Below are 22,909 nucleotides of genomic sequence, written 5' to 3' on the forward strand. Positions count from 1 at the left end.
TAGAGTAGGGTCACCGCCAGTAATGTTAGAGTAGGGTCACCACCAGTAATGTTAGAGTAGAGTCACCACCAGTAATGTTGGAGTAGGGTCACCACCAGTAATGTTAGAGTCGTGTCACGACCAGTCATGTTAGAGTAGGGTCACCATCAGTAATGTTAGAGTTGGGTCACCACCAGTAATGTTAGAGTAGGGTCACCACCAGTAATGTTAGAATAGGGTCATCACCAGTAATGTTAGAGTAGGGTCACCATCAGTAATGTTAGAGTAGGGTCACCATCAGTAATGTTAGAGTAGAGTCACCGCCAGTATTATTAGAGTAGGGTCACCACCAGTAATGTTGGAGTAGGGTCACCACCAGTAATGTTAGAATAGGGTCATCACCAGTAATGTTAGAGTAGGGTCGCCATCAGTAATGTTAGAGTAGGGTCACCATCAGTAATGTTAGAGTAGAGTCACCGCCAGTATTATTAGAGTAGGGTCACCACCAGTAATGTTGGAGTAGGGTCACCACCAGTAATGTTAGAGTAGGGTCACCACCAGTAATGTTAGAATAGGGTCATCACCAGTAATGTTAGATTAGGGTCACCACCAGTAATGTTAGAGTAGGGTCACGACCAGTAATGTTAGAGTAGAGTCACCACCAGTGATGATAGATTAGAGTCACCACCAGTAATGTGGAGTCGGGGCACCACCAGTAATCTTAGAGTAGAGTCACCAACAGTAATGTTAGAGTAGAGTCACCACCAGTAATGATAGATTGGAGTCACCACCAGTAATGTTAGAGTAGAATCACCACCAGTGATGTTAGAGCAGAGTCACCACCAGTAATGTTAGTGTAGGGTCACCATCAGTAATGTTAGAGTTGGGTCACCACCAGTAATGTTAGAGTGGGTTCACCATCAGTAATGTTAGAGTAGGGTCACCACCAGTAATGTTAGAGTAGGGTCACCGCCAGTAATGTTAGAGTAGGGTCACCACCAGTAATGTTAGAGTAGAGTCACCACCAGTAATGTTGGAGTAGGGTCACCACCAGTAATGTTAGAGTAGTGTCACGACCAGTCATGTTAGAGTAGGGTCACCATCAGTAATGTTAGAGTTGGGTCACCACCAGTAATGTTAGAGTAGGGTCACCACCAGTAATGTTAGAATAGGGTCATCACCAGTAATGTTAGAGTAGGGTAACCACCAGTAATGTTAGAATAGGGTCACCACCAGTAATGTTAGAGTAGAGTCACCACCAGTAATGTTAGAGTAGGGTAACCACCAGTAATGTTAGAGTAGGGTAACCACCAGTTATGTTAGAATAGGGTCACCACCAGTAATGATAGAGCAGAGTCACCACTAGTAATGTTAGAGTAGAGTCACCATCAGTAATGTTAGAGTAGGGTCACCACCAGTAATTTTATAGTAGGGTAACCACCAGTAATGTTCGAGTAGAGTCACCACCAGTAATGTTAGAGTATGGTCACCACCAGTAATGTTAGAGTAGGGTCACCACCAGTAATGTTAGAGTAGAGTCACCACCAGTAATGTTAGAGTAGGGTCAACACCAGTAATGTTAGAGTAGGGTCACCACCAGTAATGTTAGAGTAGGGTCACCACCAGTAATGTTAGAGTAGAGTCACCATCAGTAATGTTAGAGTAGAGTCACCACCAGTAATGTTAGAGTAGGGTCACCATCAGTAATTTTAGAGTAGGGTCACCACCAGTAATGTTAGAGTAAGGTCACCAGCAGTAATGATAGCGTATGGTCACCACCAGTAATGTTAGAGTAGATTCACCACCAGTAATGTTAGAGTAGGGTCACCACCAGTAATGTTAGAATAGGGTCATCACCAGTAATGTTAGAGTCGGGTCACCATCAGTAATGTTAGAGTAGGGTCACCATCAGTAATGTTAGAGTAGAGTCACCGCCAGTATTATTAGAGCAGGGTCACCACCAGTAATGTTGGAGTAGGGTCACCACCAGTAATGTTAGAATAGGGTCATCACCAGTAATGTTAGAGTAGGGTCACCATCAGTAATGTTAGAGTAGGGTCACCATCAGTAATGTTAGAGTGGAGTCACCGCCAGTATTATTAGAGTAGGGTCACCACCAGTAATGTTGGAGTAGGGTCACCACCAGTAATGTTAGAGTAGGGTCACCACCAGTAATGTTAGAATAGGGTCATCACCAGTAATGTTAGAGTAGGGTCACCACCAGTAATGTTAGAGTAGGGTCACGACCAGTAATGTTAGAGTAGAGTCACCACCAGTGATGATAGATTAGAGTCACCACCAGCAATGTGGAGTCGGGGCACCACCAGTAATCTTAGAGTAGAGTCACCAACAGTAATGTTAGAGTAGAGTCACCACCAGTAATGATAGATTGGAGTCACCACCAGTAATGTTAGAGTAGAATCACCACCAGTGATGTTAGAGCAGAGTCACCACCAGTAATGTTAGTGTAGGGTCACCATCAGTAATGTTAGAGTTGGGTCACCACCAGTAATGTTAGAGTGGGTTCACCATCAGTAATGTTAGAGTAGGGTCACCACCAGTAATGTTAGAGTAGGGTCACCGCCAGTAATGTTAGAGTAGGGTCACCACCAGTAATGTTAGAGTAGAGTCACCACCAGTAATGTTGGAGTAGGGTCACCACCAGTAATGTTAGAGTAGTGTCACGACCAGTCATGTTAGAGTAGGGTCACCATCAGTAATGTTAGAGTTGGGTCACCACCAGTAATGTTAGAGTAGGGTCACCACCAGTAATGTTAGAATAGGGTCATCACCAGTAATGTTAGAGTAGGGTAACCACCAGTAATGTTAGAATAGGGTCACCACCAGTAATGTTAGAGTAGAGTCACCACCAGTAATGTTAGAGTAGGGTAACCACCAGTAATGTTAGAGTAGGGTAACCACCAGTTATGTTAGAATAGGGTCACCACCAGTAATGATAGAGCAGAGTCACCACCAGTAATGTTAGAGTAGAGTCACCATCAGTAATGTTAGAGTAGGGTCACCACCAGTAATTTTATAGTAGGGTAACCACCAGTAATGTTCGAGTAGAGTCACCACCAGTAATGTTAGAGTAGGGTCACCACCAGTAATGTTAGAGTAGGGTCACCACCAGTAATGTTAGAGTAGAGTCACCACCAGTAATGTTAGAGTAGGGTCAACACCAGTAATGTTAGAGTAGGGTCACCACCAGTAATGTTAGAGTAGGGTCACCACCAGTAATGTTAGAGTAGAGTCACCATCAGTAATGTTAGAGTAGAGTCACCACCAGTAATGTTAGAGTAGGGTCACCATCAGTAATTTTAGAGTAGGGTCACCACCAGTAATGTTAGAGTAAGGTCACCAGCAGTAATGATAGCGTATGGTCACCACCAGTAATGTTAGAGTCGATTCACCACCAGTAATGTTAGAGTAGGGTCACCACCAGTAATGATAGCGTAGGGTCACCACCAGTAATGTTAGAGTAGGGTCACCACCAGTAATGATAGCGTAGGGTCACCACCAGTAATGTTAGAGTAGGGTCACCATCAGTAATGTTAGAGTAGGGTCACCACCAGTAATGTTAGAGTAGGGTCACCACCAGTAATGTTAGAGTAGAGTCACCACCAGTAATGTTAGAATAGGGTCACCACCAGTAATGTTAGAGTAGAGTCACCACTAGTAATGTTGGAGTAGGGTAACCACCAGTAATGTTAGAGTAGGGTAACCACCAGTAATGTTAGAATAGGGTCACCACCTGTAATGATAGAGTAGAGTCACCACCAGTAATGTTAGAGTAGGGTCACCACCAGTAATGTTAGAGTAGGGTCACCGCCAGTAATGTTGGAGTAGGGTCACCACCAGTAATGTTAGAGTAGGGTCACCACCAGTAATGTTAGAGTAGGGTCACCACCAGTAATGTTAGAGTAGGGTCACCATCAGTAATGTTAGAGTAGAGTCACCACCAGTGATGTTAGAGTAGAGTCACCACCAGTAATGTTAGTGTAGGGTCACCATCAGTAATGTTAGAGTTGGATCACCACCAGTAATGTTAGAGTGGGTTCACCATCAGTAATGTTAGAGTAGGGTCACCACCAGTAATGTTAGAGTAGGGTCACCGCCAGTAATGTTAGAGTAGGGTCACCACCAGTAATGTTAGAGTAGAGTCACCACCAGTAATGTTGGAGTAGGGTCACCACCAGTAATGTTAGAGTAGTGTCACGACCAGTCATGTTAGAGTAGGGTCACCATCAGTAATGTTAGAGTTGGGTCACCACCAGTAATGTTAGAGTAGGGTCACCACCAGTAATGTTAGAATAGGGTCATCACCAGTAATGTTAGAGTAGGGTCACCATCAGTAATGTTAGAGTAGGGTCACCATCAGTAATGTTAGAGTAGAGTCACCGCCAGTATTATTAGAGTAGGGTCACCACCAGTAATGTTGGAGTAGGGTCACCACCAGTAATGTTAGAATAGGGTCATCACCAGTAATGTTAGAGTAGGGTCACCATCAGTAATGTTAGAGTAGGGTCACCATCAGTAATGTTAGAGTAGAGTCACCGCCAGTATTATTAGAGTAGGGTCACCACCAGTAATGTTGGAGTAGGGTCACCACCAGTAATGTTAGAATAGGGTCATCACCAGTAATGTTAGAGTAGGGTCACCATCAGTAATGTTAGAGTAGGGTCACCATCAGTAATGTTAGAGTAGAGTCACCGCCAGTATTATTAGAGTAGGGTCACCACCAGTAATGTTGGAGTAGGGTCACCATCAGTAATGTTAGAGTAGGGTCACCACCAGTAATGTTAGAGTAGGGTCACCATCAGTAATGTTAGAGTAGAGTCACCACCAGTAATGTTAGAGTAGGGTCACCACCAGTAATGTTAGAGTAGAGTCACCGCCAGTATTATTAGAGTAGGGTCACCACCAGTAATGTTGGAGTAGGGTCACCATCAGTAATGTTAGAGTAGAGTCACCACCAGTAATGTTAGAGTAGGGTCACCACCAGTAATGTTAGAGTAGGGTCACCACCAGTAATGTTAGAATAGGGTCATCACCAGTAATGTTAGAGTATGGTCACCACCAGTAATGTTAGAGTAGGGTCACGACCAGTAATGTTAGAGTAGAGTCACCACCAGTGATGATAGATTAGAGTCACCACCAGTAATGTGGAGTCGGGGCACCACCAGTAATCTTAGAGTAGAGTCACCACCAGTAATGTTAGAGTAGAGTCACCACCAGTAATGATAGATTGGAGTCACCACCAGTAATGTTAGAGTAGAATCACCACCAGTGATGTTAGAGTAGAGTCACCACCAGTAATGTTAGTGTAGGGTCACCATCAGTAATGTTAGAGTTGGGTCACCACCAGTAATGTTAGAGTAGAGTCACCACCAGTAATGTTGGAGTAGGGTCACCACCAGTAATGTTGGAGTAATGTCACGACCAGTCATGTTAGAGTAGGGTCACCATCAGTAATGTTAGAGTTGGGTCACCACCAGTAATGTTAGAGTAGGGTCACCACCAGTAATGTTAGAATAGGGTCATCACCAGTAATGTTAGAGTAGGGTCACCATCAGTAATGTTAGAGTAGGGTCACCATCAGTAATGTTAGAGTAGAGTCACCGCCAGTATTATTAGAGTAGGGTCACCACCAGTAATGTTGGAGTAGGATCACCACCAGTAATGTTAGAGTAGGGTCACCACCAGTAATGTTAGAATAGGGTCATCACCAGTAATGTTAGAGTAGGGTCACCACCAGTAATGTTAGAGTAGGGTCACGACCAGTAATGTTAGAGTAGAGTCACCACCAGTAATGTTAGAGTAGAGTCACCACCAGTAATGATAGATTGGAGTCACCACCAGTAATGTTAGAGTAGAATCACCACCAGTGATGTTAGAGTAGAGTCACCACCAGTAATGTTAGTGTAGGGTCACCATCAGTAATGTTAGAGTTGGGTCACCACCAGTAATGTTAGAGTGGGTTCACCACCAGTAATGTTAGAGTAGAGTCACCACCAGTGATGATAGATTAGAGTCACCACCAGTAATGTGGAGTCGGGGCACCACCAGTAATCTTAGAGTAGAGTCACCACCAGTAATGTTAGAGTAGAGTCACCACCAGTAATGATAGATTGGAGTCACCACCAGTAATGTTAGAGTAGAATCACCACCAGTGATGTTAGAGTAGAGTCACCACCAGTAATGTTCGTGTAGGGTCACCATCAGTAATGTTAGAGTTGGGTCACCACCAGTAATGTTAGAGTGGGTTCACCATCAGTAATGTTAGAGTAGGGTCACCACCAGTAATGTTAGAGTAGGGTCACCACCAGTAATGTTAGAGTAGAGTCACCACCAGTAATGTTGGAGTAGGGTCACCACCAGTAATGTTAGAGTAGTGTCACGACCAGTCATGTTAGAGTAGGGTCACCATCAGTAATGTTAGAGTTGGGTCACCACCAGTAATGTTAGAGTAGCGTCACCACCAGTAATGTTAGAATAGGGTCATCACCAGTAATGTTAGAGTAGGGTCACCATCAGTAATGTTAGAGTAGGGTCACCATCAGTAATGTTAGAGTAGAGTCACCGCCAGTATTATTAGAGTAGGGTCACCACCAGTAATGTTGGAGTAGGGTCACCACCAGTAATGTTAGAGTAGGGTCACCACCAGTAATGTTAGAATAGGGTCATCACCAGTAATGTTAGAGTAGGGTCACCACCAGTAATGTTAGAGTCGGGTCACGACCAGTAATGTTAGAGTAGAGTCACCACCAGTGATGATAGATTAGAGTCACCACCAGTAATGAGGAGTCGGGGCACCACCAGTAATCTTAGAGTAGAGTCACCACCAGTAATGTTAGAGTAGAGTCACCACCAGTGATGATAGATTGGAGTCACCACCAATAATGTTAGAGTAGGATCACCACCAGTGATGTTAGAGTAGAGTCACCACCAGTAATGTTAGAGTAGAGTCACCACCATTGATGATAGATTAGAGTCACCACCAGTAATGTGGAGTCGGGGCACCACCAGTAATGTTAGAGTCGAGTCACCACCAGTGATGTTAGAGTCGAGTCACCACCATTGATGATAGTTTAGAGTCACCACCAGTAATGTGGAGTCGGGGCACCACCAGTAATCTAAGAGTAGATTTTCCACCAGTAATGTTAGAGTCCGGTCTCTACCACCAGTCATGATGTGGAGATGCCGGTGATGGACTGGGGTTGACAATTGTAAACAATTTTACAACACCAAGTTATAGTCCAGCAATTTTATTTTAAATTCACAAGCTTTCGGAGGCTTCCCCCTTCCTCAGGTGAACGATGTGAAATGAAGTCATTTCAAATGAAGGACTTCATTTCACATCGTTCACCTGAGGAAGGGGGAAGCCTCCGAAAGCTTGTGAATTTAAAATAAAATTGCTGGACTATAACTTGGTGCTGTAAAATTGTTTACAATTGTCTACCACCGGTGTTAGAGCACTGTTACCCGAATAATATGAGAGTAAATTCACCGCCTGTCATAATCACAGTACAATACAATTTTATTGATGCAATGGATGAGTTAAGATTTCGATGAATTAATGTAAGGCCCCAAGAACCTGAAGCAGTCTCCGGAATGGACGTTCCCATCAGTGATCACAGAGCGTGCGCAGATCTCATTCCCTCTGGGATGACCATCCGTGCATTAATTTGAATGGATGGAGTTTCTTGGACTGGGCTGCACAATTTCCCATTGGCGGCCCAGGCGCACTGAGGCGGCAAATCTCTCCTTGTTTGTTAAGTGACTGTAACAAACGCCAATTATTGTGTAATCTGATTTTCGCACCGGAGCACCGATTGCCCTATAAAGGGGAAGCATTTACCGATCGCATATACACTCCGATCGGAGCCTTAAATCCGGACAGAATTCACTCAGTCTTCAAAAAATGGAACGGCCAACAATACTCCAGATAAAGGATATATATTACCCTATTCTCGCATCCTTTGCTGTTCCCGGTAAGTCAGTGTATCCTGGTGTTTAATAGCTGTTGTCCATCTTACTCTTAATGATCATGTAACAGATTCCCAGAATGTCCTTATTGCAGAGTCTCTTATCCACCTGGAGAAGTTGGTGAATATCAGCGAGAATCCTCCCTGTCCTCCCGGTCGGTGAGGTGCTGTTCTGATCGGTAGATGATGGGTACTGGGCGCTCAACTATCCTCCCTGTACTGAGAGAGGGCGAGGCTGAACCCCCGACCCCTCCAACTGTACATAGATCACTAAAGGATGTGTTTCTGAGTGTCAATGGTCAACATTTCATTTATCCCATTGTTCTCTGTTTGGTTTAAGTTGATAATTCCTCTGACTGTAGCCGCCTCCACGCAACAGGGGACTTTGAGAGATACTTGGAAAAATAATTGCAGCTCCCCTCGCCTCGGCTGCAAAGAACCTTCGCGGTTCCACCAGTTCCTGCTCTGTTACCGAGCAGCCGAGTGAGTGAAGGGGAACAAATCACAATCACCTTACCAAATATAGAGGGTTCAAGGCCACCCATGTCGGTATTTATAAGGCTCAAATAGACCCTACCTGAATGAAGGTATTCTCATAGTATTCTCGCATATGTATACTATTAATGATCGTCCTCTCGACCGAAATACTTACCTCTTCTCCCAATTTCCTACAGCGAACCTAGTGACAATCGTGATTCTCTCCAGAGGAAATTGCGGCCTCTCCAAATGTATCTCTGTCTACATGGTGGCCATGGCAACAGCAGATCTCCTGGTCATGATCTTCAATGTAATAGTGCATCACATTTTCAGTAAACTCTTTCCACTTTCATTCCTGTCTTATACTGCTATGTGCACGTTCATTGTGTACATGCAATGTATCGCCCTGGATATATCGGTGTGGTTTACAGTCTCGTTCACATTTGACCGATTTGTATCTATTTGTTGTAGGAAATTTAAAACAAAGTATTGCACATTGAGAACTGCGGCCGCGGTTTTAACAACCGTCGCTGTCCTTTTGTGTTTAGATAACGTCCCCTATTGGTTTGCATATGAACCTGAACGAATTATTAACAATATTCACTGGGGATGCCTCCCCAGACTGGACTTTTTCTCATCGCCTGCAGGTGTTGCATTCAACTCGTTCGAAAGCGTTTTAATTGTATGGATTCCTTTTGCTTTGATGTTACTGTTTAATTGTTTGACAGTCAGGTGTATTTTGGTGGCCAGTAGAGCCCGCAGGGGACTCCGGGGTCACAGCAGTGAGAACCAGAGTGATCCAGAGATGGAGAACCGAAAGAAATCCATCATTCTACTGTTCACTGTGTCGGGCTGTTTTATGCTGCTGTGGCTGACATCCGCCGTGAGCTTTTTAACTACCAGACTGACAAACACAGAGCAATACCTAATCGATTATGCAAGCCCTGCGTATATCGCCACTGAAGCCGGCTATCTGCTCATGTATTTGAGTTCCTGTACAAACACGTGTATTTATGCAGCTACCCAAACTAAATTCAGGGAAGAGCTGAAGAAGTTGATGAAATCACCTTGGACATTTCTTCTGACATTGGTTAAATGAATGAAAAATCAAACCAAAGCTTCCCGTCCTAACGACAGCTCAATTACAGACCGTGCTGAATTTTAGAATGGCCGTCTGGATTATTCTTCTGAAAATGAACAGGGATCAGAAAACATTTCTTCCATTTTGTGCCGTGTGTTTGATATCTGCCGCTTTCCCCGGGTGAACAGAATCGTTTCCAGCTAAAACAGCTCACTTCTTGCTCAAGATTCAAAGAGAACAGTCCTGATTGAGTTTCAGCAGTGGAGGAGACCATGTGGGCGTCAGCGTTAACTGCCTTTCACGGCAGGGACTGGAATGAGACGCCCAGTTTTGTTAATAGATAAAGCTTTAGTGTAGAAACAATGAAGGGTGTTACAATCGTGGTTATTTGTAATTCTTCTGTAATCTCGGTCTGAATGTTACAGGCGCTGGTCTCCCCATCAGACACTGACTCCTGGCCCAATAGAACGGGGCTCCTGTCTCCTGATAAGTGATCAAATGATGGAGGCAGTCGGAACGTGACTCCTGAATGTGACATTAGGCATCTTTGTTTGCAGATTTTTATTAAAATCTCAACTGATCATTAAAATGTTGGAATGTTAAAACAGGAGAACAGACCATTCGACCCAACCAATACCTGTCGGAGTTTACCCACCACCCGAGCAAATAGTTCCAATCACTTTACCTGCTCGGTCTCAACATCCCTTCAACATATTTTATTCATCCATTTATACAATTTAATCTTGAATATTGATATAATTTCTGCCTCCCTGAATTCCACAGCCTCACAACTCTCCATGTGAAGAGTTTCTCCAACCCTCAGTTCTAAATCTCTTACATTTATTCTTATATTTATAGCTGTTAGTTCTTGATCCCCCAACTAATGGAAGCAATCTGCTTCCATCTATCATGTCCCGACCCTTCTTAAGTTAAATCACCTGGAGCCGACTCGCCAAAAGACATCAATCTGGTATCAATACACAATCTCGTGAAAGTCAGGAAGTGTAGTTCAAGTGGTTAAATGATGGCTTTCCCTTGGAGATGGTTGTGTCCTCGCTTGTCCTGAACGATGAGAAGAATGTATTTGATAGTTTTGTCACTACCTAAAATATCGGGACCATGTAGGGGGAGATTCTGGTCACAAACCTCCAGACCCCCCGATCTATTGATAGATAACCAGAAAGGGCAGGAATGGCTTGTATCGGATGTCTGGTGCTGCCTGATCTTGGGTTATGGCAATGTGTGCAGAAGTGACGTGTGAAGCAACCAAAATGCGAAATGCATGATCAAGATACCGTGAAGAACGTGTCCAAGACATGGTTAGTCACGCTGACAAAACCACTACAGGAAATGGTTAGTGTGGGTCTCGAGAGTGAGAACATGTGGAAAACCAATGGGTCGATATCTGCAAAATAGAATAGATGGAGGTAGATATATGATGCTGATGAGATATTGTTAGGTGTTGACCTTAAACACTCTCACCCCAACAGAGAGGGAACTGCAAGGAAAGCGTTCATTAGACTGTCCTCAAATCTGCTATGTTAGACTGTATTGGTTTCTCTTTATATTGTAGTTCTGTTAACCTTTAGCCTTTGCTGTTAAGCAGGAAAGCATCAGTCAATTTAAAGTACCACTGGACTGTTGGGCCAGGGATAGCCCTGCTGCAATGATCAGTTTCAGGATGAAGTAATAAAAGATTTAATTGAAGATATGCCATTGTTACTGATTCATAAATTTCAGAGAAATTCAATCATTTCAAAACAACGCGGAAAAGGAGTTAGTTCTACATACATCTCGGCATACGTCGTCATTTCTGATTGGTATGTATGTTACAGAAACAAAGACAGAATTATAATTAAATGTTTCACTTGGTAGAATTGCAATTCTATGGATCAAGAGTGAAACTATGGATAAGATAACGAACTTAGGGAGTTATACTTGTTGCCCAACGGGAAATAGTTCGTTAAGTAAGGAAAACTATCGTAATTGATAAAGAATACATCAATTACATTCTTCTTAAATAGAGTTGCATTTTACCTTTCATATAATTATGTCATCATAGAATCATAGAAAGGTTACAGCACGGAAGGAGGCCATTCGATCCATCGAGTCCGTGAGGGCTCTGTGCAAGAGCAATCCAGCTCATGCCACTCCACTACCCTATACCCGTAGCCCTGCATTTTTTTTCCTTTCAATACTTATCCAGTTCCCTTTTGAAGGCCATGATTGAATCTGCCTCCACCACCCCCTCGGGCAGTGCATTCCAGATCCTAACCACTCGATGTGTAAAAAGGTTTTTCCTCATGTCACCTTTGGTTCCTCTGCCAATCACGTTAAATGTACATTCCCTGGTTCTTGACCCTTCCGTCAATGGGAACAGTTTCTTTCTCTCGATCTTCTCTGTCTGGATCCTTCATGATTTTGAATACCTCGATCAAATCTCCTCTCAACCTTCTCTGTTCCAAGGAGAACAACCCCAGCTTCTCCAGTCTCTCCACTTAACTTAAGTCCCTCATCCCTGGAATCATTCTCGTAAATTTCTTCTACACATTCCATAATTGTGTGGAATGTCACGTGGGGGGAGTGAGAGAAATGCATAAAAATTGGATGTTTGTCATGAGTACTTGGATTCATAAAGTCCTAAGATACTGAGCTCAGATCGAGAACAAATTTGAGTTCCTAACCAACTATCGTCCGGTGTGGTAATAATTTCTACCTTTAAAGAGTAAGTTTAAATCCAATCGCATGTTCTGTGTGCTTGATAAAGCTATGACACCTCTCTTCAATGTTCATGAACCTTATTGAAAACCTTACACTAACAATAGCTGTTGTACTTTAATTGTGAATGGGATTCATTTATTAATTGTGATCAAGTCTCCACTTTACCCGTTACTCTTTAACCTTCCACTTCATCCCGAGGTTCTCCAAAAGACAAACTCCACTTGGTTTTAGGTCCCTGTGGAGCACAGGCTCTGCCAATCCAGCTGGAATCCAGCTTCTGGGGGAAGTGCTGATGAATTGCGGGCAGTTCTGTGCAATCGGCACATTCTCATTTAACGGGATTCAGATCAACAAAAGTATGTAAGGCACGAGTCAGGCAGAAGGCAGGGGTTTTAATTCCATCAGTCAGCGATGTCTCTGCACCCAGCTACAATCGTGGGAAGGTGATGTGCGATCAACCACATTATCCAAAATCACCGACTAAAGTTAACCATTGAATTACCGTGTCAAATTCAATCCCATGTGGTTGTGATTTCCCGCCCCCTGTTTCTAATTAATTAGTTGTTGTGTTCCCTTGAGTTTCTCTATTTATAATTAAATAGTTACAGTTCTCCTAATAATCCCATCTCCGCTATTTCTGATTAAATCGTTACAGTCTTCCCATGCCCCTACTTCTAAATAAACAGTTACTATATTCCCCTTTATTCTATTTCTAATTGGGCAGTTGCTATATTCCCTTGAATTTCGTTGTCCTCCATTTATAATTAAATACTTCCTGTGTTTCCTTGTCATCTACTTCTAAATATATGGTTTGTGTGTTCCTTTAGTCCTCATTTCGAATTAAAGAGTTGCTTTATTCTGCTCTTGCAGAGAGCCAGCACGGATTCGATAGACCGAATGGTCTCCTTCCATGCTGTAAACATTCTATGATTCTATGATATTCTCCAAACTTCTCCTGGTCTCATTTTTAAATTGAACAGTTACTGTGTTCCCCCTATATTCCACTTTATCCTATTTCTAATTGATCAGTTACTGTGTTCCCGCTTTATTACACTTCATTCTATTTCTAATTAAACAGTTACTGTGTTCCCGCTTTATTACACTTCATTCTATTTCTAATTAAAAAGTTACTGTGTTCCCTCTATATTCGACTTTATTCTATTTCTAATTAAACAGTTACTGTGTTCACCCTATATTCCACTTTATTCTATTTCTAATTAAACAGTTACTGTGTTCACCCTATATTCCACTTTATTCTATTTCTAATTAAACAGTTACTGTGTTCCCCCTTTATTCCAAATTATTCTATTTCTAATTAAACAGTCGCTGTGTTGCCCAAAATTCCACTGCCCTCTATTTGCAATTAAACAGTTGTTGTGTTCACTTAAATTCCTCTGTCCTCCAGTTTTAATTGTACAGATTGGGAAAGGAGACTGTTCCACAGATAGACCACTCACTGACTGAAATAATATTTCCACAAATTAGTTTTGAATTTACCCCCTTCAAGCGCATGCCCTGTCCTCTGGTTCTACTATTAAGAACAAGGTGAAAACAGCTTATTATGTTTTACATTATCTCGTATAGTAACCGGACACACTCGCACACAGGGGGAGGGGAGAGATGGGGAAGAGGTGAGCGCGGAAGGATAGAGGGAGAGGAGAGAAGGGAGGAGCGAAAGGGGAAAGGGGAGAAGAAGGGGTAAGGAGAGTAGCAGCGGAAGGAGAGAAGCAGGGGGAAGGGGAACAGATGGAAGGTGGAAAAAGGAGGGGGAAGGGGTGAAGCAGGGAGAAGGAGGGAAACAGGGGTAAGGGGAGAGAAGCAGAGAGAGGAGAGCAGAGCCCGGGGGAAAGGGAGAATCAGAGAGAAAGGTAGAAATGGGGAGAAGGGGAGAGACGGGGGGAAGAGGGGAAGGGCAGGAGCAGGCGAAGGCGAGAAGCCGGTGAACGGGAGAAGCTGGGGGAAGGGGAGAGAAGCAGGGAGGGAGGGGAAAGAAGCAGAGGGAGGAGAGCAGAGCCCAGGGGAAAGGGAGAAACAGGGAGAAGAGGGGAAGGGAGGAGCAGGGGAAGAGAGGAGCAGGGAGAAAGGGCGGAGCAGGGGGAAGAGGAGAAGCAGGGGACAGGGGAGGAGCAGGGCGAAGTGGAGAACCGGAGGGAACGGGATTTGTTAAAGGACAAAAAGCAGACAGTCGAGATAAACGCGTCATTTTCAGGTTGGCATGCTGTAACTAATGGGGTGACGCAAGTATCTGTGCTTGGGTCTCAGCTATTTACAATATATATTAATGACTGAGATGAAGGGACCGAGTGTAACCTATCCAAGTTTGCTGATGATACAAAGCTCGGTTGGAAAGTAAACTGTAAGGAGGATACAAATAATCTGCTAAGATATGTAGACAGGTTCAGTGAGTGGGCAAAAAGTTGGCAGAATGAGTATAATGTGGGGAAATGTGAGGTTATTCACTTTGGGAGCAAGAATAGAAAAACAGAATATTTTTTCAAATGGTTAGAAGCCACTGGTGTTCAAAAGGATTTGGATGTCCTTGTGCATGAAACACAGAAAGTTAATATGCAGGTACAGCAGGCAATTAGGAAAGCAAATGGTATGTTGTCCTTTATTGCAAGGCTTTTGGTGTACAAAGTAAGGAGCTCTTGCTGTAATTGGACAGGGCTTTGGTGAGGCCACACTTGGATTACTGTGAGAAGTTTTGATCTCCTTATCTAAGGAAGGATATATTTGCCTTCGAGGCGGTGCAACGAAGGTTCACTAGATTAATTCCTGGGATGAGAGGGCTGTCCTATGAGGAGAGATTGAGTAGAACGGGCCTATACTTTCTGGAGTTTAGAAGAATGAGAGGTGATCTCATTGAAACATATATGTCTTGAAATGATAGAGGCTGAGAAGATATTTCCCATGACTGGAGAGTCTAGAACTAGGGGGCTTATTCTTAGGATAAGGGTTTGGCATTTAAGACTGAGACGTGGAGGAATTTCTTCACGCAGAAGGTTGTGAATATTTGGAATTCTCAACCCCAGAGGGCAATGGATGTTCAGTCATTGAATATATCAAAGACTGCGATCGATAGATTTTTGGACTCTCGGGAATTAAGGGATATGGGCGTCGGGCGGGAAAGTGGAGTTGAGGTCGAAGATCAGCCATGATCTGGTTGAATGGCGGAACAGGATCGTGGGCCTGTATGGCCCACCTCTGCTCCTATTTCTTACGTTCTTTTGTTCTTTATTTTGATGGGAGTGATTGGTGACAATGCGGATACTTCCGGTTTGTGTTCAACCCGTGAGGTCACATGCTCCAGGCCACTCGATGACATCACTCTCAGCGCGTATTAAAAAGGTACGGCTCCGTTGGTGACCGCTTCCAATGACGTCACTCTCAGCGTTCTCGTTGAATGAAATGGACTCTCACTAAACCAACCTTGCAGCTCAAATTATGTAAAATAGTCAATGCTGTAGATTTATCAAGTTCAACCTCAGAGAAATGGTTATAGCTCCCAGCATGATCTTGCAGTGGCCGTCCATGGGGCCACATATTTGAAGAAGCCCACAAGTCAATTGCTGGGCTGGCCTGGCTTGGAGTGTTTTCAGAGTCAAAGCGAGGTGGGAGGCTGCTCAATGTGGAGGCCTCACTCCCCCAGCAGACAGGAGTTTGGTGGGAGTTTTTACAGATCATGCTGATAACATTCGACAAGATTCCACATAAGGGACTGTTAACGAAAGTGAGAGCACATGGAACGGGAGGCAACCTATTGGCTTGAATGGGGAATTGACTAGTAGGTAGGAGACAGATAATAGGAATAATGGATATATACTCAAATTGGCAGGATGTGACTTGTGGTGTCCCCCAGTGATCTGTACTCGGAACACGGCTTTTCACTATATTTAAAAATGACTTGGGTGAAGGAATAGCTGTATATCTAAGTTTGCTGATGTCACTAAGTGAGGTGGAACAGTAAATAGTGCAGATGGGAGCAGAAAGTTGCAAAGGGACGTAGTTAGATTAAGTGAGTGGGCAAAACTGTGGCAGATCGAGTTCAATGTGGGACGTAAGAAAGACAGATCAGAGAATGTTCCAAATGGTGAGAAGCTCGGAACTGTGGATGAGCGGGGAGATTGTTGGGTCCAAGTACAGAAATCACTAAAAGCTAGTGGACAGGTACAAAAAATAATTTAAAATGCGAAGGAAACGTTGGCCTTTATCACGAGAGAGCTGGAATGCAAAGGGGTGGAATTTATGTTACAGCTGTACAGAGCTCTGGTTAAACACCATCTGGAGACACTGTGTTCAGTTCTGGGCACCGCACCTCAGGAAGGATATATTGGTCTTGGAGGGGGTGCAGCGCAGATTCACCAGAATGAGATCCGGACTAAACGGTTTAAATTATAAGGACAGGTTGCATAGACTAGTATTTTATTCCCTTGAGCATAGAATATTCAGGGGTGATCTAATTGAGGTGTTTAAGATGATTAAAGGATTTAATTAGGGTAGATGGAGAGGCCAGAACAAGTGGCCATTACATTAATATTAGAGCTAAGGCGGTCAGGGGTGATGTCAGGAAGCACTTCTTCACACAAAGGGTAGTGGGAATCTGGGACTCTCCCCCCTAAAACGCTGTTGAGGCTGTGGGTCAATTGACAATTTCAACACTGAGAATGATAGATTTTTGTTAGGCAAGGGTATTAAAGGGTCTGGAACCAAGGCAGGTAGATCGAGTTAAGATACAGATCAACCATAATCAACAACAACAAAAACTTGCATTTATATTGCGCCTTTAATGTAGTAAAACATCCCAAGGTGCTTCATAGGAGCGATTGTCAAACAATATTTGACACAGAGCTACATATGGAGATATTAGGACAGCTGACCAAAAGCTTGTTCAAATCGATAGATTCAAAGGAGCGTCTTAAAGGAGGAGAGAGAGGGAGAGAGGCAGAGAAGTTTAGGGAGGGAATTCCATAGTTGGGGCCTCGGCAGCTAAAGGCACGCGCTCCAATGGTGGAGTGATTAAAACCAGGGATGCACAAGAGGCCAGAATTGGAGGAGCGCCGAGATCTCCGAGGGTTTTCTTGCTGGAGGAGTTTACAGAGTTAAGGAGGGGCGAAAAAAAGGATGAGAATTTTAAAATTGAGGCGTTCCCCGACCGGGAGCCAATGTTGGTCATCAAGCACAGGGATGTTGGTTGAACGGGAATTTTTTAAAATTCGTTCATGGGATGTGGGCGTCGCTGGCGCGGCCGGCATTTATTGCCCATCCCTAATTGCCCTTGAGAAAGTGGTGGTGAGCCGCCTTCTTGAACCGCTGCAGTCCTTGTGGTGACGGTTCTCACAGTGTTGTTAGGAAGGGAGTTCCAGGATTTTGACCCAGCGACGATGAAGGAACGGCGATATATTTCCAAGTCGGGATGGTGTGTGACTTGAAGGGGAACGTGCAGGTGGTGTTGTTCCCATGTGCCTGCTGCCCTTGTCCTTCCAGGTGGTAGAGGTCGCTGGTTTGGGAGGTGCTGTCGAAGAAGCCTTGGCGAGTTCCTGCAGTGCATCCCGTGGATGGTACACACTGCAGCCACAGTGCGCTGGTGGTGAAGGGAGTGAATGTTTAGGGTTCTGGATGGGGTGCCAATCAAGCGGGCTGCTTTATCTTGGATGGTATCGAGCTTCTTGAGTGTTGCTGGAGCTGCACTCATCCAAACAAGTGGCGAGTATTCCATCACACTCCTGACTTGTGCCTTGTAGATGGTGGAAAGGCTTAGGGGAGTCTGGAGGTGAGTAGCAAAATACCCAGCCTCTGACCTGTTCTCGTAGCCACGGTATTTATATGGCTGGTCCAGTTAAGTTTCTGGTCAATGGTGACCCCCAGGATGTTAATGGTGGGGGATTCGGCGATGGTAATGCCGTTGAATGTCAACGGGAGGTGGTTAGACTCTCTCTTGTTGGAGATGGTCATTGCCTGGCACTTATCTGGCGCGAATGTTACTTGCCACTTAACAGCCCAAGCCAGGATGTTGTCCAGGTCTTGCTGCATGCGGGCCCGGACTGCTTTATGATCTGAGGGGTTGCGAATGTAACTGAAAACTGTGCAATCTTCAGCGAACATCCTCATTTCTGACTTTATGATGGAGGGAAGATCATTGATGAAGCAGCTGAAGATGTTTGGGCCTAGGACACTGCCCTGAGGAACTCCTGCTGCAATGTCCTGGGGCTGAGATGATTGGCCTCCAACAACCACTACCATCTTCATTTGTGCTAGGTATGACTCCAGCCATTGGAGAGTTTTCCCCCTGATTCCTATTGACTTGTTGCGAGTAAGGATACGGGCTGCAGGGTTTTGGATGAGGCCAAGAAAATGGAAGGTGGAATATGGGAGACCGGCCAGGGGAGCATTGGAATAGTCAAATCTCGAGGTAACAAGGTCGTGGTTGAATGTTTAAGGAACTGTTGAGCTGAGGCAGGAGCGGAGGCGGGCGATGTTACGGAGGTGGAAGCAGGCGGGCTTGGTGATGGAGCAGAAATGTGGTCAGAAAATCATCTCTGGTCGCCAAGGTTGTGAACAGTCTGGTTCATCCTCAGACAGTGGCCAGGGAGAAGGATGGAGTCAGTGGCTCGGGAATGGAGTTAGTAGCGGGGACCAAAGACAATGGCTTCAGTCTTCCCAATATTTAGTTGGAGGATATTTTTGCTCATCCAGTACTGGATGTCGGACAAGCAATGTGACAAATGAGTGACAGTGGAGGGGTCGAAGGAGGTGGTTGTGAGGTAGAGCTGGGCGTCGTCAGTGTACATATGGAATGATGTCGCCGAGGGGCAGCATGTAGGTGAGAAATAGGAGGGGGTCAAGGATCGATCCTTCGGAGACTCCAGAGGTAAAGATGCGGGAGACAGAAGTGAAGCCATTGCAGGTGATTCTCTGGCTATGACTGAATAGATGAGATTGAATCCAGACGAGCTCAGTACCACCCAGCTGAACGATGCAGGAGAGGCGTTGGAGGAGGATGGTGTGGTCAACCGTGTCAAAGGCTGCAGACAGGGCGAGAAGGATGAGGAGGGATATTTTACCATCGTCACCGTGATAGGATGTCATTTGTGACTTTGATAAGGGCCGTTTCAGTACTGTGGCAGGGGCGGAAACCTGATTGGAGGGATTCACACATGGAGTTGAGAGAAAGATGGGCACGGACTTGAGAGGTGACAATACGTTCAAGGACTTTGGAAAGAAAAGGGAGGGTGGAGATGGGGCGTTAATTTGCAAGGCAGTGGGTCAAGATTGGTTTTTTTGAGGAGAGGGGTGATGATGGCGGATTTGAATGGGAGGGGGACAATAGCTGAAGAGAGGGAACCGTTGATAATATCAGCAAACATGGGGCCCAGGAAGGGAAGTTGGGTGGTCAGCAGTTTCGTGAGAATAGAGCCAAGAGAGCAGGAGGTGGGTCTCATGGTCAAGATGAGCTCGGAGAGAGTATGAGGGGAGACAGGAGAGAAACAAGAGAAAGATGCGAGTTCAGGGCTAGGGCAGGGGTGAGCCGTAGGGGAAGTTTGGCTTGGTGGGTTAGGGTAAGGGAGGCAGCTGAACGGATGGTCTCAACCTTAGTGACAAAAAATTCCATGAGCTCCTTGCACTTTTCGTTGGAGGTGAGGGGGAGGGGGCGTGGAGAGGGGTTTAAGAAGATGGTTTGTAGTGGAGAAGTGAAGCCGGAGGTTATCTTTACATTCCAGGATGACCCTTGAATAGTGAGCAGTTTTGGCAGAGGAGAGCAGGACCCAATAGTGCCCGAAAGAAGGCCCAAAAGAAGGAGATATTAGGAGGGATGACAAAAGCTGGGAGCAAGTGTTAGGTTTCATGAAAGGCCTGAAAGAAGGAAAGAATTGTCCTTTATATAGCGCCTTTCATGACATCAGGACGTCACAAAACAGTCAATGAAATACATTGTGAAGTGTAGTCACTGTGGTAATGTATGAAACGTGACAGCCAATTTGCACACAGCAAGATCCCACACACTTCACTGAGATAAATGACCAGAAAATCAGTTTTAGTAATGTTGGTTGAGGGAAAGTTATTAGCCAGGACACCGGGGAGAACGCCCCTGGACTATTTTGAATATTGCCAGGGGATCTTTCACACCCACCTGAGAGGGCAGATGAGCCCTCGCTTTAATGTGTTCGACAAAAGTCGGCGCCTCCGACATTGCAGTGCTGCCTCAATACTGAACCTCCGAGAGTACTGTGTTCCCTCAGTACTGACCCTCCGACAGCACTGCACTCCCTCAGTCGTGACCCTCCGACAGCACTGCGCTCCCTCAGTATTGACCCTCCGACAGTACTGCGCTCCCTCAGTAGTTACCCTCCGACAGTACTGTGCTGCCTGAGTACTGACACTTCAACAACACTGAGTTCCCTCAGTACTGCACTGCAGTGTCAGGGAGGGGTGAGTCCAAATGGATTTTAAGTGTAAGAAAGGAAGAAATAAAATACTGGGTTTTGAGACTGGAATCCAATGCAGTTCAGTAAGTGACTGGGTGATTGGTGAACGACTCGCCAATCAAAAAAAAACAGGGGTGGATTGTGACACCAAAGGGCAGCATGCAGATGAGGAAGTGGAGGGAGCCAAGGATTGAACCTCGAGAAACATCAGAGATAACGGTGATAGAGTGTGAAGAGAAGCTTCTCCTGGCTATGATCAGATAGGTGAGTGGAAACAAGTGAGGGTAGTCCCCGAAAAAGAGGCCAGTGTCTGATGAATGAGGAGGTGATGGGTGGGTTGTCTGTCGGTATGGAGACGGGGAGGGTTGGGCCATGGAGGGATTTAAATCCAAGAATGAGAATTTTAAATTTAAGGGATATGGAACTGGGAGCCAGTGAGGGTCAGTGAGGCCGAGCAGGACCTGCTGCTGGTAGTCGTGGACAACAGTTTTGCACGTGTTCACGTTAATGGAAGGTGGAGGTTGGGTGGCCGGCCAGGAGCGCATTGGAGGAATGGAGTCTGGAGGGGACAGAGGCATTGATGAGGGTTTCAATGGTCAATGGGCTGAGGAAGGAATGGAGGCGGGTGAGGGAATCACGGGGCCTTTGTGATGGAGGTCAAATCGGGTCATGAGCTCAGCTCGGTGTTACACGGGGCCAATTTTACTGGAGCCGTTAACCAATGTAGAATAAACGGGTAAACATCTGCAGTAAAATAGCGGAGAGAGGAATGTCAATGGGACACGTTCAGTGTCCGTCCCCTAATATCACCCAGGTATTTCTAGGCTGCAATCCTCAACCTGCCCTTTAACTGTCCTCGTGTCAGTGACTCAATATTCATATTTTAACTGGGAAACTGCAGGAACAGAGTGAAACGGGTCTGCTTGTGTCCCTGGATTCAGTCTACACTGTGGAGAATCGGTAACATTTATAAATGAATCTCCAGGAGTGAACATGGTCAATACAATTATATAAAAACTGAAAATGGAGCTGTTCATTATATTTGGATCAGTCCTGTATGAGAACAGATTTAAACTTTATTCCTGAGAGAGGTGTGATCAAGATAATCACATGGACTTTGAGATCTTTTTGTTTTATTCACCACATTATTTACATCGGAGTCAAAGCTGCAGATGTAATATGTTTGTTAAACTGACTGTAACTAATAGCAATGGTCAGGAGTATAACCGTGTCAGTGGAAACTTATCCCCTGTATAAATCAGGGCTTGTTGGAATTGATCAGCTCAGAGTGCCTGCCGGAGCTGTGGTTCCCACGCCAACAGATGTCGCTGCTTCTCTCAAAAATGGGATCTCCAGCAATAATTCAGATACAACGCATGTATTATCCTGTTCTTGCAGCCGTTGGAGTTCCAGGTAAGCCATTATCCCAGCTGTTAATGGTTTAATTCAGTGTTAAGTTTAATGCTATATTTGGCAAATTACTTTTTCTCCCGACATCTATTACACAGTGACCTGTTCTGTTCTATTGGTTGAATGATGGAATGTGTTAAGTCTCTGCTCTTTCGGTCTTGTCGGAGGTGCATTATATCTGTAATGAACTTTGTATATCCAACACTGGCATTGTTACTGGATTATTCTCTGAACTTTATATATTGTTGAATAATGCTATTTCCTTAACTTCTAAACGCTCGGACTTGTAGGAGTTATATTATATCTGTAGTGACCTTTGTAGATACAAACCTGGCATTATTACTGGATTATTCCCTGTACTGAATGGATTGGAATCAGACGCTGTCTGGGCTAAGATCTGGTATCAGACCACCAGGAGCTGTTAATATTTCCATCTTGTGGAACTAACTTTTTCTGGAATATGTTTTTCATCGATGTGTTTTCAGTGATTTATAATGAGACAGCTCACGGTCTCAGTGTTGCAAGGAGGCAGTGCAGTGTCCTCCCTCCCCAATAACATGCTTCAGTTTAACTGGGATTTCAATGTATTTATTCGTGATCACTGTTATGAAATATTATTTCATTATCTGTGTATCTGACGCCGTTTCAGATGTCTGGCAACTGAACTGAGTTTTCTGCTGACTCTTTCACATCTCCTTCTCTGCTTCACTGTGGATGAATTCACTGACTGTCACTGGACTTCATTGTAAAAAGAAAAGTTTTGATGTTATCTTGTATCAGTTCACACTCCATCTGTTGGAATCAGGAGCCCTTCTGTGTATCTGCAGATT

The 22,909-nt window shown here is 44.7% G+C and overlaps 1 protein-coding gene across 1 annotated transcript; it reads left to right on the forward strand.

Annotated features, from left to right (window-relative positions):
* The first annotated feature begins 8,577 nt into the window (after positions 1 to 8,577).
* LOC137314531 (probable G-protein coupled receptor 139) lies at positions 8,578 to 9,543 on the forward strand. The gene has a single exon (XM_067979837.1). The coding sequence runs from the start codon at positions 8,578 to 8,580 to the stop codon at positions 9,541 to 9,543; it is 966 nt and encodes a 321-aa protein (XP_067835938.1).
* The last annotated feature ends 13,366 nt before the right edge of the window (positions 9,544 to 22,909 follow it).

The sequence above is a fragment of the Heptranchias perlo genome, unplaced genomic scaffold (assembly GCF_035084215.1).
Source record: "Heptranchias perlo isolate sHepPer1 unplaced genomic scaffold, sHepPer1.hap1 HAP1_SCAFFOLD_52, whole genome shotgun sequence".
In the NCBI taxonomy this organism is placed as follows: Eukaryota; Metazoa; Chordata; class Chondrichthyes; order Hexanchiformes; family Hexanchidae; genus Heptranchias; species Heptranchias perlo.